At 32.6% G+C, this 22,820-nt stretch overlaps 2 protein-coding genes across 2 annotated transcripts; both read left to right on the forward strand.

Annotated features, from left to right (window-relative positions):
* Positions 1-586: 586 nt before the first annotated feature.
* On the forward strand, positions 587-9,666 carry LOC132749471 (vesicle-associated membrane protein 4-like). The gene is made up of 7 exons (XM_060739223.1): positions 587-924; positions 2,046-2,092; positions 2,956-3,003; positions 3,522-3,622; positions 4,603-4,682; positions 5,708-5,759; positions 7,974-9,666. Exons 1-7 carry the CDS (start codon positions 859-861, stop codon positions 8,015-8,017), a joined length of 438 nt encoding a protein of 145 aa, XP_060595206.1. The 5' UTR covers positions 587-858; the 3' UTR covers positions 8,018-9,666.
* A 6,071-nt stretch (positions 9,667-15,737) lies between these two features.
* LOC132749472 (alpha-mannosidase 2-like) lies at positions 15,738-21,955 on the forward strand. Its single transcript, XM_060739224.1, has 2 exons — positions 15,738-16,965; positions 18,342-21,955. Exons 1-2 carry the CDS (start codon positions 16,081-16,083, stop codon positions 20,739-20,741), a joined length of 3,285 nt encoding a protein of 1,094 aa, XP_060595207.1. The 5' UTR covers positions 15,738-16,080; the 3' UTR covers positions 20,742-21,955.
* The last annotated feature ends 865 nt before the right edge of the window (positions 21,956-22,820 follow it).

Below are 22,820 nucleotides of genomic sequence, written 5' to 3' on the forward strand. Positions count from 1 at the left end.
CCAACTTCTTCAGGGGTTTTGGACATGGACCCCCAAGAATAGGTGTTACACTGCCTTTAAGAAGCCACACCACTGTAAAGTCATTTAAACTGCAATTGTGAAATCTTCTGAAATGCATGGTAATTTCTGAATTATATTTCAATTAAGCAATTATAGAAATATGTAAATTTTCTATATTTCAATTTAGGTTAACATTTTGTGTATTTCTTATCTTTTGCATATTTTTTTCTGTTTTAAGTGACCCAATTGATCTATTTAAGACCTTCGGATTTTTATGTTTTAGGCTTCTGGACCTAAACTGAATACAGCTCATAAAAGACATCAAACTTGAGCAATCCCAAAATGTAGTTCTGGTGACCTCCCCTGAGTTGCTGCCAATAATTTAGTACAATGCAACCTTATAATATAAACATTTAGTGGTGTTCAATATGCAGAAAATATGTTAAATTCAATGATATTGAAGGGGGTCATAAAAGGACACGAAGAGAAATTAAACATGACCAATTCTCTTATAAATATCTGACTACATCTTGTTCTCTTATAAATATCTGACTACATCTTGCATTCATTTCTAACGACTATTAATTAACACGCATCACCGTTTATGCTAAGTCACTTCCGGGAGAATGAAAACAATAAAAAACTAACATTATTTTAAGGAAAATTTAATCTTGTGCTTTATATTGTTCTTTTAGATATTATACATTTATTTCAAATTAACAGTTATGTTTAAACGTTCGACTTTCACACGCTGATATTTTGTGACATCGCCAACTAAAAGTGCTACCACAGATTCAGATTGGGCAATTTTATTGACGTTTAGTTTTGTCATCTGTTTAAACTCGTTCTACAGTTACGATGCCACCTAAGTTTGCAAGAATACCGGATAGTTCAGACAGATATGGTGCAAGAGATATTGAAAGGGTATTTATCTATTGTTGTTTTTGAAAAAAATTATTTATAATTTAAATTGTTTTGTTTTTCTAGTTAATGTCTATGTTTAATAGACCAAGATCATGGAGTTGAATAGACTCCGAAAAATAAACAACTGTCCGATCTATACCCACGATCCTTTGCGCTCTTGTATATCTGTGCCAAGATGTATTGGTTTACGGAATGCCAGATGGGCAGGGATCAAAAAATATTTTTTAGAGCCACTCTTCTTTCCGGACGAGTGGCTTGAAATTTCAAAACGTCCTATATGATAATAATAATCAATAAAGTTCCTGATGCAATAGAACATTGCCGAAACAATCAAAAGTTAGAAATTTTTATTATCAGTTTGTTTACATAAATTTAACAAACCAAAACCTGAAATAAAGCTTGTGTTTTAGGTTATGTATAAATCACACACTTTATAGAGCTCTAAATATAGAGTGTAAAAAGCTCATCAGAAGTAATGTTTAATGTATCTGACTTATAATAAAGTTTATATGACAAAAGAGCATTGTCTGGCATGTTCCAGTTACACCAGTATCAAATTAACAATGCGTAAAGTGAGCAATTTATATAGAACCTAGAACACAAGCTTAGTTTCTGGTTTTCCATACAACTTGATTATGAGAATTCTAGCTTCCTATAACATTGGCTAATTTCCACTCATCATTTTGTACTCGTCCTTCATTATTCTCTTCATATAAATACGAGTGGACAAGCAGACTTTCGATCCCTCATGAGTCCATACAACGTCTGATAGGTGATAGTTAAAACCAATAATTTGATTAGTTTGGTCCACTGGACATATGAGGTCTGGTAGGTGATAGTTAAAACCAATAATTTGATTAGTTTGTAAAAGTTGTTAGACTGAAGATTTGAACCCATGAATAACAATGAAAAAAGTCATTTTTCTAAGTTCTTTCTCAATTAGTATTTCATATATTATATTATAATTAACCTTCAGTTATCTTAAAAATTATCATGAATGGTGACTTTATGATGTGTTGTAATGTCTGAATATTCTTTATCATTCACATTATAATAATGATTATAATTTACATATGATGTAAACTATATACTGATTCTCTTTTGTTGTTTTCCATTTGCAGCAATCATTGCTGGATGCTGATTCTGATGAGGATGATTTCTTTCTAAAGTATGAATGTCATTTTGTTTTATACATTACTTTTTCTCAACATTTTATTCCTCCCACTAACTTTTTAATGTGCTTCTACAAACTGATACTAAACCTGTATTTCACTCAGGAATTTATTCAATATATAATAGGGGCCTTTGCTTTATAAAGGCCATTTCACAATTCCAAATGCCAGCTTCGCAACTGAAAGAAACGCCACTTTTACATGATTGTTGCCGCAGTATTACAACATTATTTAAAAGTATATTTAGCAGTGTCACTTTAAATATCCTGAAATATTATATACAACAATGTATGTAATTAAAATGTACAGTAACACTGGATGAAATCACAGCATATCCCCCACATTACATACTGGAAATATCTCAAGTATTGAAATATCTCTCAAGTTAATGTTTTGTTTTTATCAAATACCGTAAAGATAAAGTGGACTCTTATTTGGCTTTATAAAGTTTCGCAAAGTCACAGTGTGTTGATAATAATGCTAAAACTCCACAAGAAAAATATGTATCCCTCTGCCTTTCACAATTCAAAAAGGCCCAGGCCACTTCACATTTAAGAGCAAAAAAGCCCTGGTATATTATACATGTATGCTATTACTTGTAATTTTGTATTGATCATAATTCATTGCACGATATGCTCAGACTTGTTCATTATGTGGAAAAAATAATAAAAGCTCATTAAGTAAATTAGTTTCCAATTGAAATAAAATTTGACAATTTTGAAATTATAATTCCTATATATGTTGGTATATGTAGTATTTCATATTGTAAATTGAAACCTTATTTATCTTAAAATCTATTGTACACTAGTAAAATATAATTCTTGTGTGCCTTATGCTGAATAATGATTTTCTCTTGCAGTGGTCCAAGAGTTAACACAAAGAGACTGAATGACCCTAAAATTGGCAGGTAAATATATGATGTTTATTTAATAACTTTTCTTGTTTGTGTAATGTTTATGTTGTGCATTTTTCTGAGGCCAGTTGGTTACTTCTATGGGCCGAGCTAGCCCAACCCAAATTCTACTAGCTGTGGGATGTTGGGCTTCTGCTAAAATTGCAGAATTTGTGAAAATATTTCACACTTTTCTATCTTTGGCAGATCTGTTTTAAATGGAAATATTTATCCAAAATCTTGTTAGAAAGAATAGGAAAAATTAATATTATCTGTGATAAAATCAGTCAAATATACCCAGGTCTCTAAAGTGATGTTCTTTTGAATATGAAGCAGAATTGTTATACATGTAATTGGGAATATTTATCCAAAATCTTGTAAGAAAGAATCTAGGGAATATTAATATAATTACTAAATTAGTGATAAAATGAGGCAAATAAACCCAGGGCTTTGAAGTGATGTTCTTTTGAAGATGAAACAATGAGTATGTTTTAAAACAATGATAATGGTTGTTTTGTATGATTGTATGATAGATTACGTGGTCAGGTTGAGGAAGTTGTAGACGTGATGAAAGATAATGTTACAAAGGTGATAGAGAGAGGTGACAGGCTTGAAGATCTTCAAGATAAATCAGGTATTTAAAGTTTACCTTTAATTTGGTAATGATTCAATGATTTTTGACAGAGTTTTGCCCCTTGAAGAAATTTTCAGTTTCTGACTATCTCCCCAACAGTTGTACACATTCAACTCAAATTTAATATACCGTATAGATACATCATAGTTAAGTAATAAACAGATCAAGATTTAATTTGGTAATGATTCAATGATTTTTGACAGAGTTTTGCCCCTTGAAGAAATTTTCAGTTTCTGACTATCTCCCCAACAGTTGTACACATTCAACTCAAATTTAATATACCGTATAGATACATCATAGTTAAGTAATAAACAGATCAAGATTTAATTTGGTCATGGTTCAATGATTTTTGACAGAGTTATGCCCCTTGAAGAAATTTTCAGTTTCGTTCATTATCTCCCTAACAGTTGTACACATTCAAGTTAAATTAAAATTTTTGACAGAGTTATCCCTCTTGAACTTTGAAAAAAGGAGAAATTTTCAGGTTCTGTTTTATTTCCCCAAGAGTTGTACACATTCAAATCAAATTTAATACATGTACATATGTATATAGATACATCATAGTAATAAGCAGGTCAATATTTAATTTTGGTCATGGTTTGATGATGTTGGACAAAAATGTCCCTCTTGAATGTTGGAAATTTTTTTGAAATTTTCAGTTTCCGCACTCTTACTTTTGAAGAAATGTTTATATAAAGTTGAAATTGCATGTGCAGGTATTTAACCAGAAAATAAAAGTCAAGTTTGAATTTAATTTGGTCCAATGATTTTTGACAGAATTCTCTTTCTTGAACGTAGAAAAAAAAAGAAATTTTCAGTTTCTGCTCCAACTTTTGTAGGAATGTGTGTCCGAGGTTGATGTTTCATGTGCTGATATTTTACCAGAAAATACAAGTCAAGTTCTAATTTGGTCATGGTTGATAGATTTGTATAAGTAATTGTTTGAATTATAAACTTTTGTGTTTCAATTGTTTTTACAGATAGTCTAGCCAATAACTCGGACATGTTCAGAAATAGAGCTAAAGCCCTCCATAAAACCATGTGGTGGAAAAATTGTAAGGTAAAATGATATTAAATGCTCTTACACTTTCAGAAAAATAATTTAAACTGTACTGCTATATGGTTAATACTTCAAAAGCTTGTAAAGACTATGAAATTTACGGATAGATTTAAAAGCAGGTAGGCATAGATTTTTATACAAACTTGTCTCCAAGTTTTATCATTTTTCTCATTCAGAAGATTATTTTGTTAATTTTTGCTCCTTTTCATTTAAAAGCTTTTGATAGTTTTTGCTCATGTTCAAGAAGGAGCTTGTTTTGGGAAAAAACTGCATAGATGCATGGGCTGGACTGGCTAATAATAGCTTCAGACACAAACAGTATGACTAAAGTTCAGATATACATAAATTATGTGATAGTCAGTAACTTATATTCGCCTTCTAACTAGTTTGGATTTTCCCTTTATGGCTATTTTTAGCAAACCTTATAGGGAATTATTTTACATCATTCATGATGTCAGATAAGTCATCAACTTTGCCTTAGAAAAAAAACTTTAAGGAGATATTACAAGCTTCTAAATGAGAAGGGTAAAAAATTTCAAGCTTCTTAATGAGAAGAAGGATATTGCTTTTAAATTAATCTGTTAATTACATAGTATTTAAAAGAATAAATTTTCTGTGAAACATTAGATTCTCTAAATGTTGGTACATGTATCTTAATATTGATTCTAGGATATCTAAAAAGCATGGTTGTTGCCATCTTTGTTTACATGTAATATCTTGAAAATGTAAAAATTGTGTACATGTTTCTGTTTCCCACAGTTAAAAATAGAAGCTGATCATCTTTCATGAACATGAAAGCAGTCACTGATTGGCTGACTGAAAGGTCACAAGTAGGTGATCTCCTGTTGGTCTCTGTCAGATCTACATGTAAACATAAGAAGATCTGAAGTTTAGGCAGATTGAGACACAAACTAAAATAAATATAGACTTTGTAGGACCTAATAATTGTCAATTCCAGCAGGAATACAAATTTGTTGTTCTAGAGATGATAAAAGCATTATTACACTGTTTTTGTCTGTTTTCAGATGAGATTGATAATGGCGTTTGTGATTATATTGATCTTGTCCATTATTATCAGTAAGTATATCTATGTCTTATCGATGAAGTATATCTATGTCTTATCGATGTCTCTGACTTTCATTAGATTTTAAGTGCAAATTTAATTAATACAGCATATGGAGAAAGCGCATTGACAGTTACTACATTTCGATTTAAGTTCCAAAGTTCTAATTACTCGTGGGTTAGTCTCAAGCCAAGCCAAGGATGGTGTCAATATTTTGGTGTCTTGGTGGTGGCACAAGTATTAACTATTCCTAATTTAACAAAGATTCTATTTTTAAGCATAATGTTCAGTCGTTTATATGTCACTTTTTGTGATACATCTTGTTAAATACTAGTTTAGTTAATGTGATATTATGTTGTGGACTATAAAGGTAAAAGTCAACTTAACATATTGCCAGATGACTCAGGAAAATTTCTATTAATATTGTTATATTGTTGTGTTAATGTTTAATTTATAAGCAGAGTAGGTTAACCTTTAGTAATTAGGTTAGTTTTTAGCTCAACTATTACATTTTTACTATAATATGGAGAACTATCCTTCCCACCAGAGTGCCTGAGTCATATTTATGACTGTAGGTTTGGTTTTTCATACCCACCCCTCTTCAGTTCAGATTTCCTTTACCCTTTTAGATATTGTTAACCAGGTTTTCAATTTTGAAAATCCTGGTTATTAGATTGGGGTATGGCGGGCGGATGGGCGGATGGGCGGGCGGGCGTCAAATGAAATTGTGTCCGCTCTGTAACTCTTCAACCCTTTGAAGAATTTTGATGAAACTTCAGACAAATGTTTACCACATCAAGATGACGTGCAGAACGCATGTTCCGCATGGCTGGCTCCAAGGTCAAGGTCACAGTGACATTAACATTGAAAATCCTGTCCGCTCTGTAACTCTTCAACCCTTTGAAGAATTTTGATGAAACTTCAGACAAATGTTTACCACATCAAGATGACGTGCAGAACGCATGTTCCGCATGGCTGGCTCCAAGGTCAAGGTCACAGTGACATTAACATTGAAAATCCTGTCCGCGGGCGTCAAATGAAATTGTGTCCGCTCTGTAACTCTTCAACCCTTTGAAGAATTTTGATGAAACTTCAGACAAATGTTTACCACATCAAGATGACGTGCAGAACGCATGTTCCGCATGGCTGGCTCCAAGGTCAAGGTCACAGTGACATTAACATTGAAAATCCTGTCCGCTCTGTAACTCTTCAACCCTTTGAAGAATTTTGATGAAACTTCAGACAAATGTTTACCACATCAAGATGACGTGCAGAACGCATGTTCCGCATGGCTGGCTCCAAGGTCAAGGTCACAGTGACATTAACATTGAAAATCCTGTCCGCTCTGTAACTCTTCAACCCTTTGAAGAATTTTGATGAAACTTCAGACAAATGTTTACCACATCAAGATGACGTGCAGAACGCATGTTCCGCATGGCTGGCTCCAAGGTCAAGGTCACAGTGACATTAACATTGAAAATCCTGTTTACATGATTTTAACTTGATTTGGCAGTCAAAGGTCATATCATCTTTGGAGGTAATTTAAAAAAGATATGATATATTATTTCATGTCTACTTTGTAACTTGTTTTTCATTATACAGAATTATCAATATAATTATAGTGAACAAATTCTTCTGTGCTGAACTCGTCCTACATTTCTCAACGGATTTTGTTCAAACTTTCACAGAAGCTTTGTCATCAAGCACCCTGGCACATATTGTCGGGGTTTTGTGATTGGATAGTTTTTGACCTAATTATGGCCCTTTGTTTTTTTCCTTATACATAATATTATAGTGAACACTTCTTCAGTGGCAATTCCTCCTACATTATTCATGTTTTACATTGCACATAGTTACATTGTTTGTTGCTTGTATTTGTATTTCAAATACAACATATTTATCTACAATGGTGATAATTGAAAACCTGGTTTCATGGCATTGCCATGTTTCTTGTTTTGGAATTTTAAATATTTGTTAGTAACCATCATCCCCATTTTTCAGGCAAGTATCTATACCTATAATAGTCAAGTTGACTGTCTTGTGGCCAGCTCTTGTTATATTTTATCCTTAACATTTGTCATTTTCAGTCTTCGGTTAATCTACATTATTATAGTCAATCTTTTTAAATTTAGCTGACTTAAACAGTGAAAAAAATGAGAATAATAACACTTTAAATTGAAATTTGTTTATTTCACTTCTAATATATATTTTCTCTGTTTGTATTTCAGTTCCAATCATTGTGAGTCAAGTAAACAAAAACAAGGGAGGATAACTCTGTCCAGATTTTTGTATGGAATTTGTTTGACATGTACATAATATCTTCGGGGTCATAGAGCACATACAGGGATCTTATTCTAGTGATGAATACCGTAGTTATTATAAGTCTTCAAGTTTATAATTTACCAAAGAAAAACAGGGATTTAAAACAAGATGTATAATATTGGGGTTGTTTAATTTATATATGTAAAATTTTTGTCTTTCTGACTGGTTCCGATTAAGGTAAATTAAGCAACATGACAATGCTATAAAATCAGGTAACCAGTCAAAACTGCAAAATCTGATTGGCTGAATATTGATTCAAAATTTGAATAGACCAATGAACAAGCAGTGTTTAATGACTGGTACTCAAATGTTAGGGTTATAATGAAACTCACAAACAACATTCCAATATGATGTAAATATTACAGTAAAATAATTCCATGAGGTATACGGGCATCTTTTTTCCTTTTTTTTCCTGTTTAAGTCACTTACACTGTTTGAGACATTTCCTGTATTACTGCAAGTTTTTTACATAGGTAATATAAAATTAAAAATAGTGGACAGGACAGAATTTTTTTAAACTTTGAATGATTAAAGAGAATCGTAATTGAAACAAATTTATAATAAATTTGAATTTGACATCTTATTTTTTGAGTTACCTGCCCCTAAAAATGAGATTTTTTACTTTTAGAGCTCATTTTCATCCTGAAGTTTGAAAAGATTCTCTTATCTAATTCCTGTGGTATTAGATAATTAACTATAAGCTTGCTGTCGTCAATTTTATTTACCCGTGCAAACAGTGCAGACAAAGATCAGCCGGCATGCCCTAGCTGTTCGATGATGGTCTGCATTGTTTGCTATTTAGCCATACATATTTTCCCCGACATATTTTTCAAATTTTCCCTAAAAAATGATAATTGGTTTAGTCCATATTGAGAGATGGAAAAGTGCATTAAAGATATTTAACTTACTAATTGCTAATCACAGGAATAAACCTGAACCTTTTAAATGCTATGGACAATAATAACTTTACCTATTCCACCTGTATAAACTCATATTATCCTGCACTTTTAACAGTCTGACAAGAACTACAAACTAAAACCTCTATAGAGCAACCACCCTTTTGAAGACAAATATGTTGGTTGTTACTGAGAGGCTTTTGCTCCACAAAGGTTAAATTTATTGTGAAGTCTTACTTTGGGAAGAAAAAATCTTACTTTAGGAAGAAAAAGTCTTACTTTAGGAAGAAAGACTTACTTTGGGAAGAAAAAATCTTACTTTAGGAAGAAAAAGTCTTACTTTAGGAAGAAAAAGACTTACTTTGGGAAGAAAAAGTCTTACTTTGGGAAGAAAAAGTCTTACTTTGGGAAGAAAAAGTCTTACTTTAGGAAGAAAAAGTCTTACTTTAGGAAGAAAAAATCTTACTTTAGGAAGAAAAAGTCTTACTTTGGGAAGAAAAAGTCTTACTTTGGGAAGAAAAAGTCTTACTTTGGGAAGAAAAAGTCTTACTTTGGGAAGAAAAAATCTTACTTTGGGAAGAAAAAGTCTTACTTTAGGAAGAAAAAATCTTACTTTAGGAAGAAAAAATCTTACTTTGGGAAGAAAAAATCTTACTTTAGGAAGAAAAAGTCTTACTTTAGGAAGAAAAAGTCTTACTTTAGGAAGAAAAAATCTTACTTTAGGAAGAATAAGTCTTACTTTAGGAAGAAAAATCTTACTTTGGAAGAAAAAATCTTACTTTAGGAAGAAAAAGTCTTACTTTGGGAAGAAAAAGTCTTACTTTGGGAAGAAAAAGTCTTACTTTGGGAAGAAAAAGTCTTACTTTGGAAAGAAAAAGTGTTACTTTGGGAAGAGAAAGTCTTACTTTGGGAAGAAAAAGTCTTACTTTGGGAAGAGAAAGTCTTACTTTTGGAAGAGAAAGTCTTACTTTGGGAAGAAAAAGTCTTACTTTAGGAAGAAAAAGTCTTACTTTAGGAAGAAAAAGTCTTACTTTAGGAAGAAAAAATCTTACTTTAAGAAGAAAAAGTCTTACTTTAGGAAGAAAAAGTCTTACTTTAGGAAGAAAAAGTCTTACTTTAGGAAGAATAAAATCTTACTTTGGGAAGAAAAAGTCTTACTTTAGGAAGAAAAAGTCTTAGTTTGCGAAGAAAAAATCTTACTTTAGGAAGAAAAAGTCTTACTTTAGGAAGAAAAAGTCTTACTTTGGGAAGAAAAAATCTTACTTTAGGAAGAGAAAATCTTACTTTAGGAAGAAAAAATCTTACTTAAGGAAGAAAAAGTCTTACTTGAGGAAGAAAAAATCTTACTTTGGGAAGAAAAAGTCTTACTTTAGGAAGAAAAAGTCTTACTTTGGGAAGAAAAAGTCTTACTTTGGGAAGAAAAAGTCTTACTTTGGCAAGAAAAAATTTTACTTTGGCAAGAAAAAGTCTTACTTAGGGAAGAAATGATACTGTTTTTCTTAAGAGGCTATTGTTATTCATATCATTAATTGAACGCAGAAAATTTGCAGATTTACTATCTATAGTATACTTTTCCTGATATTAATCTTTCATTTTTACAATATTTTCCCTTCCCGTTAGCCTGCTGGCATCTTCAGAATCTGCCCAGGCAAGCAGTGCAGACCAAGATCAGCCGGCACTTCTATGCCAACTGATCATGGCCTGCACTGTTCTCTATATGGTCAATACATATTTTGAAATTTTGCTTAATATAAATGAATGGTTTTGTCCAGATTAAAAAGTTGACAAGTTGGTTGTAAGATATTTTTAGCCAGGTACGAGTTAATGTGTAAATGAAAATTTTTGCTATTTGTCTATATTATGCTCTGTATTGTATTAAAGGTTGTGACACAATTTATTAGTTATTTAATGTATATATGGATAACTGTGATACATATATAGAATTTTACTGGAGTATGCTGTTCTGATTAATTATATTGTTCTAGTGTATTGTGTAAAATTTATTAATGAAGCTAATACGCAGGGCGAGTGTAAATATAACCTTGTGTAACCAGCTAGAGCTACACGATCTACCAGAATAACATACTCGTGTAACTTTCCTTGTGTTATATACCCTCCAATTAAATAAAAATATGGAGAAAAAAGATTATTTTTCCTTATGAATAAGCATATGAATGTAATTCAATAGACATATATGATATACTGTCATGTAATAACATAAAAGTGTGAATGTTAGAAAAAATTAACATTAGGTATGTTCACTTTAAATGGAATTTTTGTTTGCTTCAAACTAGGGTGCAGGGAAACATGTATATATATTTTTATGAATTTATTTATTTTTTGCTAGTTTAAGATTTTATATTGTTTTTCTCCCCACCATTATAATAGCAAATTGTTTTTTTCCTTTATCAGAATTAAAAGTAGTAGGTTTTTGGACCTTTCTTCTGCATACATACATATGTGGAAAAATTTCAAGAAACATTTATTCTTGTATGTATTAACTTGACTTTAATAAAAAAATAAATAAAATAAAAAAGGGCTTGCCATTTAGTTTAGCTCTGGGATCAGCATTGCAGTAAAACTTTTACCTGCAAGATTCATCTCCACAACCTCTGAATTTTTCTCTTTAAAGTTCATTTTTGTCTTTGAAGAGTGTAAAGATATATCTAATAAAATAAAATTGAGCATTTTGTTAAAACTTTATATATGTCTTCAGGGAAGTTATTGTAAGGCATAGACCTAACCTGTATTTCAGGCATAGATTTGACTGAGTTATTTCCCCTTGTGAAAGTTACTGCCCTTGTTTTACTGTCAAGCTCCTCTCTGTGTGCACCTTGTCTGTTTTGTACCTCTTAAGAAATTATTTAAGACTAGGAATAAATTCTTAAAAATAACTACAAAAAAACTCTTCAAGAAGTGTTGAATACTTCAACTGAAGAAAAATAATTTATGCATTCATATATTATTATATGTATGAATATATTATTTTTTGTTCTTTCCCTGCCTTTGTTTAATTACAGACATTTTTACTTAAATTATTCCATGACATTTAGCCATTGTATTTGATTTGTATAATTATATCTTGTTGGTATACTTAGTTGTATGAATAAATTTAGAGTGTTAAGATTAAAAATAAATGCTGGATACAGTAATATGTAAGAAAATTTCAGAAAATAAATGGCATTGTAACTGTAAACAGTGATTTACATTGCATTTTGCTTGAGTAATCATGCACTTATAGTAATATTTCATGAAATTATCAAAAAAAAAAAGGAATAATTTGTACTACGGTTTAAAACCATGGAATAAAACTGTAATTTGAAACCATGTAAAATTGCCAGGATCTGAAATCTTGAAATTACCATGGTTTAAAATCATTTTCATTTTCATGTGATTTGAAACCTTATGAAAAAACCATATGAAATCACACTCTTTTGAAACCATGTAATATCTATGACAAAGTGCATTAGATATAATATTTAGGAATAAATATTTTTGTGTAAATATCTTGGAAAATGCAATTGAAAAGACAGTGCTTACTTTACGCATTACATCTCCCTGTCAGTTTATAAGAAAAGTTGATAACTGATTTTGCTTTTATATTCTGTTATGTTATTAACTTATGTACACTATTTGTGCAATATATTTGTCGTTTGCAACTTACGTAATCTAAATTTGCTGGTTTTCAGTGAATATTGAAGTTCTGGTCCCGAACGCTGAAGACTTTCAAATTTTGTTGTTGTTATTGTTGTTAGGTTTTTGACTGAAATACGAACATTTTTCTATATTTACTAACATTGTCATCTTCCATTTTGAGAAAGATAAATTTTCATTTATTTGATATCAATTAATTTATAGACGCTCATTAATTATGCTTATTGATTTAATTAATATATTCATTTATTTATGTTTATGAAGTGATAAAAGCAATGTAAGCTGTATGTTATAACTACATAGGTAACTTGTGTATGTCACAAAGAAAAATCATTGTTTCATTATTTGGCATAAAGTAAAACGCTACATATTTCTGATAGTTTTGTTGTTATATTTTGGTTGGGAAGAATAAATTAAAAGCAAAACTAGAAAACCTGTTGTAAGTAATGTTCAGATTATCAGTAGTGTTAAGTGAGTAATGTTCACAATGTCATTAGTACTTAGTAAGTAATGTTCACAATGTCAGTAGTGCTTTGTAAGTAATGTACATAATGTTAGTAGTGTAAGTGAGTAATGTTCATAGTGTCAGTAGTACTTAGTAAGTAATGTTCACAATGTCATAAGTACTTAGTAATGTTCACAATGTCATAGTGCTTTGTAAGAAATGTTCACAATGTCAGTAGTGTTTGGTAAGTAATGTTCACAATGTCAGTAGTCTTAAGTGAGTAATGTTCACAATGTCAGTAGTGCTTTGTAAGTAATGTACACAATGTCAGTAGTAATAAGTGAGAAATGTTCACAATGTCAGTAGTACTTAGTAAGTAATATTCTTAATGTCAGAAGTGCTTTGTAAGTAATGTTCACAATGTCAGTAGTACTTTGTAAGTAATGTACACAATGTCAGTAGTGTTAAGTTAGTAATGTTCATAATGTCAGTAGTACTTAGTAAATAAGTTTCACAATGTCATAAGTACTTAGTAAGCAATGTACACAATGTCATAAGTATATAGTAATGTTCACAATGTCAGTAGTGCTTTGTAAGAAATGTTCACAATGTCAGTAGTTATTATTAAGTAATGTTCACAATGTCAGTAGTGCTTTGTAAGTAATGTACACAATGTCAGTAGTGTAAAGTTAGTAATGCTAACAATGTCAGTAGTGCTAAGTAAGTAATGTTCACAATGTCAGTAGTACTTAGTAAGTAATGTTCACAATGTCAGTATTGAATGTAAGTAATGTTCACAATGTTAGTAGTGTTTAGTAAGTAATGTTCACAATGTCAGGAGTGCTTTGTGAGTAATGTTCACAAGGTCGGTAGTTATTAGTATGTAATGTTCACAATGCCAGTAGTGTTTAGTAAGTAATGTTCACAATGCCAGTAGTGTTTAGTAAGTTTTGTTCACAATGTCAGTAGTGCCGAGTGAGTAATGTTCACAATGTCAGTAGTGCTTAGTGAGTAATGTTCACAATGTCAGTAGTACTTAGTAAGTAATGTTCACAATGTCATTAGTACTTAGTAGGTAATGTTCACAATGTCAGTAGTGCTTTGTAAGTAATGTTCATAATGTCAGTAGTGTTTAGTAAGTAATGTTCACAATGTCAGTAGGGTTTAGTAAGTAATGTTCACAATGTCAGTAGTGTTTAGTGAGTAATGTTAACAAGGTAAGTAGTAATTAGAATGTTATGTTCACAATGCCAGTAGTGTTTAGTAAGTAATGTTCACAATGTCAGTAGTGCTTAGTGAGTAATGTTCACAATGTCAGTAGTACTTAGTATGTAATGTACACAATGTCAGTAGTGTTTAGTGAGAAATGTTCACAGTGTCTGTCAGTAGTACTTAGTAAGTAATGTTCACAATGGCAGTAGTGTTTAGTAAGTAATGTTCACAATGTCAGTAGTGCTTAGTGAGTAATGTTCACAATGTCAGTAGTACTTAGTAAGTAATGTACACAGTGTCAGTAGTGTTAAGTGAGTAATGTTCACAGTGTCAGAAGTACTTAGTAAGTAATGTTCACAATGTCATTAGTACTGAGTAGGTAATGTTCACAATGTCAGTAGTGCTTAGTGAGTAATGATCAAAATGTCAGTAGCGCCTAGTGAGTTATGTTCACAATCTCAGTAGTGCCTGGTGAGTAATGTTCACAATGTCAGTAGTTCTTAGTGAGTAATAATCACATTGTCGGTAGTTATTAGTGAGTAATGTTCACAATTTCAGAAGTGCTTAGTGGGTAATGTTCACAATGTCAGTAGTGATTAGTGAGTAATGTTTACAATGTCAGCAGTGCTTAGTAAGTAATGTTCACAATGTCAGAACTGCTAAGTGTGTAATGTTCACAATGTCAGTAGTGCTTAGTGAGTAATGTACACAATGTCAGTAGTGCTTATTGAGTATTGTTCACAATGTCAGTAGTGCTTAGTGTGTAATGTTCACAATGTCAGTAGTAATTAGTGAGTAATGTTCACAATGTCAGTGGTTGTAAGTGGTAACATTATAGCAGTAGTGTATGAATTATGGTCGTCAAGTTTAAGAAGTGAATTATGTAAATTAACTGAGCTTCGTATGAGTAAATTATGTTCATGAACAGGGTTATTGTTAGTAAGTAGTGTCTACAGTCAGTTGTGTTCAGTGAATGATGGTCGCAAAAGTGTCGATATGAAATGAGAAATGTTCACAATGCAATGGCTGGTAAATTATGTTAAACCCACTAAATTCCATATGTGATGCGTTAATGTATAAATGGTCACACGCTTTGACTGAAAGAAAAAAGTTTAGTGTTTTCTTTCGTGTTCTTTTTATTATTTTCTTTCAGTTAAGAATGAGTTTCATATAGATTTTCAATATCACTCACTGCTTCAATTGACAGGCTGACAAATCCTCATAGATTGTATAGAATAATTCCCAGCTGTTACCGAATGAAACAAAAATGTGTGCGGGGTTGATTAGAAAAATAGATCCAGAATACGTTCCTCGTGAGGGGCTGATCAGTTCACACACGATGAACTGATAAATGATTGAAATCAATAACACGGATTGCGTTTAGTCAGTTAAGTTTGTTTACATGTTGTTCTCAAAATAACGAATTGAAAAACATTAATATCAATTTGTTTAATTGCATGTAAAATAGAGGTTAAAGAAAAGAATGTCACTTGTTAAGAAAACATTTAATGGCGATGTATTTTAATGGTGGAATATTGTGTAAATGCCATACGGTGCATATTCTAATATAAGTGAAGAATGGGTTTATTGTTAAACCATATAATTTACGAAGATCAGATTGGAAAACTAGACCCATTATGAAGTGTTGATAATCGGACTTGCTATTTAATTGTAAAATCAAAAATCGATTCTATATCATATTTAAGTATATATAAGTGCACGACCTGTGGCTTTATAATACCATATCGTTCTTATATCTTATAATCAATTCAAAAGTTATAGCGCAGACGACAATAAATCTTCATCATGATTAGGATTTGGCAATCGATGTGTAGTTTAAAATCTCAGAGAAAGTATCTATTTTACATATGTGTTTTATGCCTTGGTGTGTTAACCTTACAAGTCTCGCTATTCTGCGAAATCAATGCTAATTATGATAAAAAACGAATTGAAAAAAGAAGGTATGGACTTATGCAGGGATATTTAAAACCAGAGTCAAGGTCAGTGATAAATGTTGATTTTACTGTGAATAATGTCCTTGATCATATGACAAATGTCCGGCGCGGATATTTTGGGAATGAAAATTTTACAGACAAAATGTCGGACTTTGTTAAGAACTACACTCTTCAAATTCATAAACAAGAGCTTTTGCGAGTAATCGTGATGCCACATTCGCACAACGACCCCGGTTTTAAGAAGACCTATTCAGAACACCCCGACCAATCAACAGATACTATTTTGTCATTAGCCGTCGAGAAACTGTTTCAATACCCTGACATGGCGTTTGTCTGGCCAGAAACTTGCTTTATTCAAAGATGGTGGAAAAATCAAAATGATACAACCAGGAATAAGTTAAAACAATTAGTAAAATCAGGCCGTCTGGAAATTACTTCCGGCGCTTGGGTCACACCGGATGAAGCTACGCCGCACTATTTTGCGTACTTAGATCAGCTGATTGAAGGTCATTTTTGGGTCAAGCAGCATCTAGATGTAACACCAGTTGCATCTCTTGACATGGACCAGTTTGGCTATTCTTCAACTGCAAGATATTTATTGAAAAAGGCAGGAATAAAATATTCTGTGGTTAAACGAGTTCACATGGGAATGAAAGAATATCTTATGAAAACGAGGTTGATGAATTTCTACATGAAAACTCCATTTGATTTATATGAACAAGGAATTTTCACACAGGTATTTTAATAAACTGTATTGATAAAATCACGTTGTACTAAGCAGTGTCTATTTTGAAGGGTATTGAAGACCTTTTCCCCCCATCATAGGAGAAAGTCATTTTTAAAGTTTTCTTTGTGGCAAACAAAATAGGCTTACATTGTATGACATAGCAATAGCATAATAGAAGAGAGTATCTATGGTGGCTGGTTTGTAACATGTCGTTTTTCCCTCCGCTGAGCGCCAGACGAGAACACGAAAATACAACAAAATTACGACTTATAATCGTATTATCGTGTATTCACCTTGCTCCCCGCGGAGCTGAAGTACGACAAATTATTGTCTTTGTCATATGTACGAGTTTTTGTCTGGCGCCCCTCGGAGCAAAAATACGACATGTCATAAATCAGCCACCATACATATTTGAGAATACTGCACAACACACTGTAAACCTTTTTTTCGATTTATTAAAAACTTATACCATGCCATGTAAAGTAATTAAATGTATCATGAAAAAACTGAAGGCTATATATACGAGCAATAATATATGTCTAAATATAGAAAAAAAGTAATCAAAAAGAAAGAATTTCGGTAATTTCTCCACTCAAAGTAAAGCGCCCGGTTCAAAATGATACTATCTATTCAAAACAATTATCAATGGAGGATACTTTACACCCAATGGTTATATTTCATTTTCAGCTCGACCATTATAATTAATATACATGGGACGAGCAATCCGTGTCTAGGGCATATCACAGCTATCTTAACGATAATATCCAAAAAAAATACACGCTATAATTACAATGTATAGTACAAATAAACTTGTTCTATATAGAGCGTATTTTTTGGATATTATCTTTAATATTGGTTATATTGATAGAATTTCAAGTTCCTGTGGTCCTATATATAGTTAAGTTTTACGTAACAACCCCACTTATTCTTTACATTTGAGGTACTAGTATTGCTTTGAAACTATTACCAACATCCCAACATCTAGGCAAGAGGACATTGCCTTGTCATGGATATTGACCTATTTTTATTTAAAATTACGGTTAAGTTTTCCGAACCACCAACAAAAATGTCGGTTACGTTTTCCGTCTTTCCCCACTTTCTATACGTGTACACTTTGATCGAGGTGCGCGTATTGCTCTAAAGCTTACCATACATAATAGTGAGCATCAACCCCGCTTTCAGGCAAGAGGACAAAACTTTGACAAGAATTTTATCAAAATTATGCACAATTTTTTAAACAGTCTAATTCAACATTACCTTGTATTTTAACACAACAGGAAACATTTTCACTTAGGTAAGTCGCTAATTTGTTTCGAGTTAGTATTACTCAACCATGTATTCCATTATATACCTAAAACGTTTTAAAATCAATTCTATCTTTGAAGGTTGAACCATACGAATGGCTAAGTTTTCCTGACAGTTGTGGCCCATCTAGAGATATATGTGCTGATCTTGATTTTGGACATGACGTCACACTTCCGGATCCGGGTACACCGGAAGCAAACAAACCAATAAGGCTTTTAAATCACCATTACAGAAGCCTTTCATCGTTCGCAGACAAAGTTGTGCAACAACTGAAACGTAAAAGTAGATCGTTTCTGCATAATGTTTTGCTTCTACCACATGGCGATGATCTAAGGTATGGGACAGGTTATGAATGGGACAATCAGTATCGCAACATGAAGATTCTGATACAATACATTAATTCTAATCAAAACTACAACGTCAGAATGAAGTTTGGTACCCTGAAAGATTTCTTTACCGAGTTAGAAGAACGATCAGAGGTCAACTTCAAGTTCCCGGTTGTTAGTGGAGATTTTTTCCCATTTACAACCGGCAACGAGTACTGGAGTGGATTTTTCACAACGAGGCAATATTTGAAAAGACTCGGTCGCGAACTTCAGGAGTCTGTTCGTGCAGCCGACATTCTAGCTGCTTTGGTTATTTTAAGCGGACATGTTCATGAGATGTCGCGTGAAATTCTGACTTCAGTATTAGAACAACTGGTAGGTGCTAGAAGAGAACTTAGTGCGTTTCAACATCATGACGCTATAACCGGCACGTCACGCACACATGTCGTGAAAGGTTATGAAAATAAGTTGTCGTCTGCTTTGTCTGTGACGCAGCAGATCATGGCGTTCTTAATAGAAGTAATTCTTTTCAACGCTTGTAGTTTTAGGGATAAAGAGAATACTAGATGTGGATATCAGAAGGAAAATAGAATGAAAGACGGCAATACTCTAAGAACATCTGTATATGTTTTTCCCGCGTCTGTTCAAAAAGTGTCGGATGTTGAACTTGCATTTAATTCAAAGACAGACTATAGTTTAGTTTTATACAATGATTTTACTCAGGAAAGAGACGAAATTGTGGAGTTTTTATTTTCTAGTCCATATATATCAATATCGGATTATACATCAGGGAAAAACTATAGCTTTGATTATCTCTGGCAAGGTGAAATGGTGCATATATTCTTCAAAACAAGTTTACTTCCTTTAAGTATAACTACATTCAAAATTTTAAAATCACATCAAACATTTTTAGGAAAATCTATGAACATAAATCATTTTGATGTAAGTGATACAAACTTTACTCTCTGTGAGAACAGTCAAGTGAATGTCACGTTTTCTTTATCTGACGGTTCACCGCAGGAAATTTGTTACAAAATAGAAAATTTCTGTGAAAAAATAAGAATTGATTGGAGACATTACCGACAAAGTGGCGGAGCATATTCTTTGTCTTTGAGTAACGAAAGTGTAAATTTGTTAAAATCGAATTTAAAAGTGCGCATGATATCTGGAAGCAAGCAATGCACTGTTGAGGTTTCGCATGACACGATTAAAATTGAATATGTTCTGAAAAATACTATCGGTCTAAATGGCCGATATTTACAAGTGAATGTTCACACTGATCTGTCGCGAGCCAACGCAGGATATTTTGTTGGAGAAATTTCAATGAGAGTTGTCACTACCATCAACAATAGCGATATATTTTACACAGATTCAAACAGTTTACAACTTCTAGAACGGAAATACAGAAAAACCATGCCGTTCTCATCAAACGTTTATCCAATTTCGTCAATGGCCGCCATTAAAGATGGTTCCCGTATTTTAAATATACACACATCTCAGCCTCATGGAGCAGTATCATGGGAACCAGGTATTGTAGATCTATTTATAGACAGAGTGGCGCTAAAAGCGGAATATGGCCTTTGGCACGAAGTGAAGGACAACAAATTTACGTCAACAAAACTATATCTTCAGTTCGAATCGTGTACAAATTCAAATTCTGATTCAAAATCGGAGAATTTCGTACCATCTTTTGAAAGCTTGATAATAAACGATTTAGTTCAACATCCATTAAAAAGCTTCTTTTCTATAAAGGATGTACCCCTAGAAAAAACCTCAGTTGGATTTTTACAAAGCAGTTTACCATGTGATATTACAATAGCTAATATGAAGTGTTTATGCCAAGATAATTTTGACCTTGAGGGTGTTTCGTTGACCTTGTTTCGTAGGTTGGCAACGCGTTGTGATACTATACCAACAAAATGTGGCATTCCGGCGAAATATACAATGATTAGTCCAGACTCATTATTTATCAACAATCCGGGTAAAAACTTCACAGTAAAAGAGATGTCTTTGACGCATCTGAAAGTGAAGAAATCTCTAACTCAGTACGAAATTGTTCCATTCGAAGAAATGGATTTAAAGACATTTTTATTTGTAAAAAATCCTCGTGTTAAAATGAAGAGAGAACGAAACAAAACAAATATATTTGTATAGCCTGACATACATTTTATTATACTATATTTTTTTAAATAGGTGCTGTTTTAGATTAAGAGATTGATATAACAGATGGATAAGAAGCTTTTACAGAAGACAATGTTGAGATTGACGACCAGAATCCTTTGCGTGAGCTTATCTGGCGTTTGGTGTTGTTCGATTTCCGCCATCTTGTTTTAATGTGGCAAACATTTTGAAGATTTGTGTTATTGAAGGAGTTTCGATATTTTTGATTTTACAAACGTATAGATGCAAAAAAGTATAAGTCATTTTACTTTTAAGTTTCGCCGCAAATTAAAAATGGCGGAATAGAGAAATAGAGCAGAGAATATGAGTTCGCTTTAAAATACTTTACCAGATTTATACTGACGTCACAGCTTTGTCTTCTATGGCTTAAAATAAACAAAAAGTGAACACTCCCTCTGTACCTTTCTAACTAAAGTTCAAGCCAAAGGTTTCTTATGTACACTACTAAAACACAAACAAACAAAGAAACAAAACATATAGTCCAACACATTTTGCCTCTTTGGTATAATTAAAATGTATTTTATTGTTTGATTCATGTGAAATTTCGTATCAATTTGTCACCTTCTATGAATTGACCAAAACAAACTACAACGTCAAATACTAGATCGTAGTTTATCGTATATGTTGCAATTGCCCAAGAAAAATACTCTTGATATAATATCAATCTAATAAAAGGCGTTTCTTCTCTCAAACATATTTATGTAGCTGATCTTAACATAATCCTGTGATCTTAAAAGATAATTTATCAAGTATGAACTTTTAAAGGCAAGTAAGCATGGATATCGGTATAACCGATGGATGAAACACCTTTTTCTCAACGCCAAATCAACATGAAACCAAACGCCAAATCAACATGAAACTAAACTTAATCAACATGAAACTAAACCTAGGGAAAGTTGTACTTGCCTGGTACGAACATACCAAAATAATATACCAGTCAATAAAAGAAGGTACTTTGTGACTTTGTAAACTGACGTCGAATAAAGAGATAAAGTTAACATAAAAATTGTTAAAAAAGATTCCGAAAACAACAATGCAAATAGGTTAAATAAAAATGGCTTCTTTCATTGTGATATCGGTGAAGGGTTGTCATATTTTACCAGATTATCTTTTATTCGTATGTTTGCAGATAAATAACCATGAATGAACCATGAATGATACATTTCTAAATGTTCTTTGTAACAAAAATATTTTAACCATTCGCCACATCTCATCAAATATAGTTTTCATTGCCGTCGTATAATTATAGTACCAATGTTGTCGACACATTAAGCTGTTGTCGACGCATTGAGCTGTGATCGACGCATTGAGCTGATGTCGACGCAATGAGCTGATGTCGACGCATTGAGCTGTGGTCGATGCATTGAGCTGTGATCGACGCATTGAGCTGATGTCGACGCATTGAGCTGTTGTCGACGCATTGAGCTCTGGTCGATGCATTGAGCTGTAATCAACGCATTGAGCTGATGTCGACGCATTGATCTGTTGCCAACGCATTGAGATGTTGTCGCCGCATTGAGCTGTGGTCGAAACATTGAGCTGTTGCCGACGCATTGAGCTGTTGTCGACGCATTGAGCTGTGGTCGACGAATTGAGCTAATGCCGACGCATGGGGCTGATGTCGACGCATTGAGCTGTTGTCGACGCATTGAGCTGTGATCGACGCATTGAGCTGTTGTCGACGCATTGAGCTGTGATCGACGCATTGAGCTGTTGTCGGGTTTTTTGATTGTACGGTGTGATTCTGTTCCGAATGTTAGATGTACCAAGTGATGTATTGATTTTGCCTGAATTTGTTAAACTTGAACTCTACTTTTTACTTTTCAGATTCTACAAATGTAAATTTGATATGGAATTCAAATACCATTAACATTTAATATAAAAAAAGTAAATGTTGTTGATGCTTGCTGTCTATTTGGCTATGCTATCTTCGTTCTAGTACACTTGTATGCTTTTTGACTATGCTATATTCAAGTACACATGCACATACATATTTTGACGTTGCGCGGAAAAGTTGTGGTAATCGCCCTATCACCGTGATGCATATGCTTT

This window comes from Ruditapes philippinarum, unplaced genomic scaffold (assembly GCF_026571515.1).
Source record: "Ruditapes philippinarum isolate M1 unplaced genomic scaffold, ASM2657151v2 ctg671_1_1_1_1, whole genome shotgun sequence".
Classification (NCBI taxonomy): domain Eukaryota; kingdom Metazoa; phylum Mollusca; class Bivalvia; order Venerida; family Veneridae; genus Ruditapes; species Ruditapes philippinarum.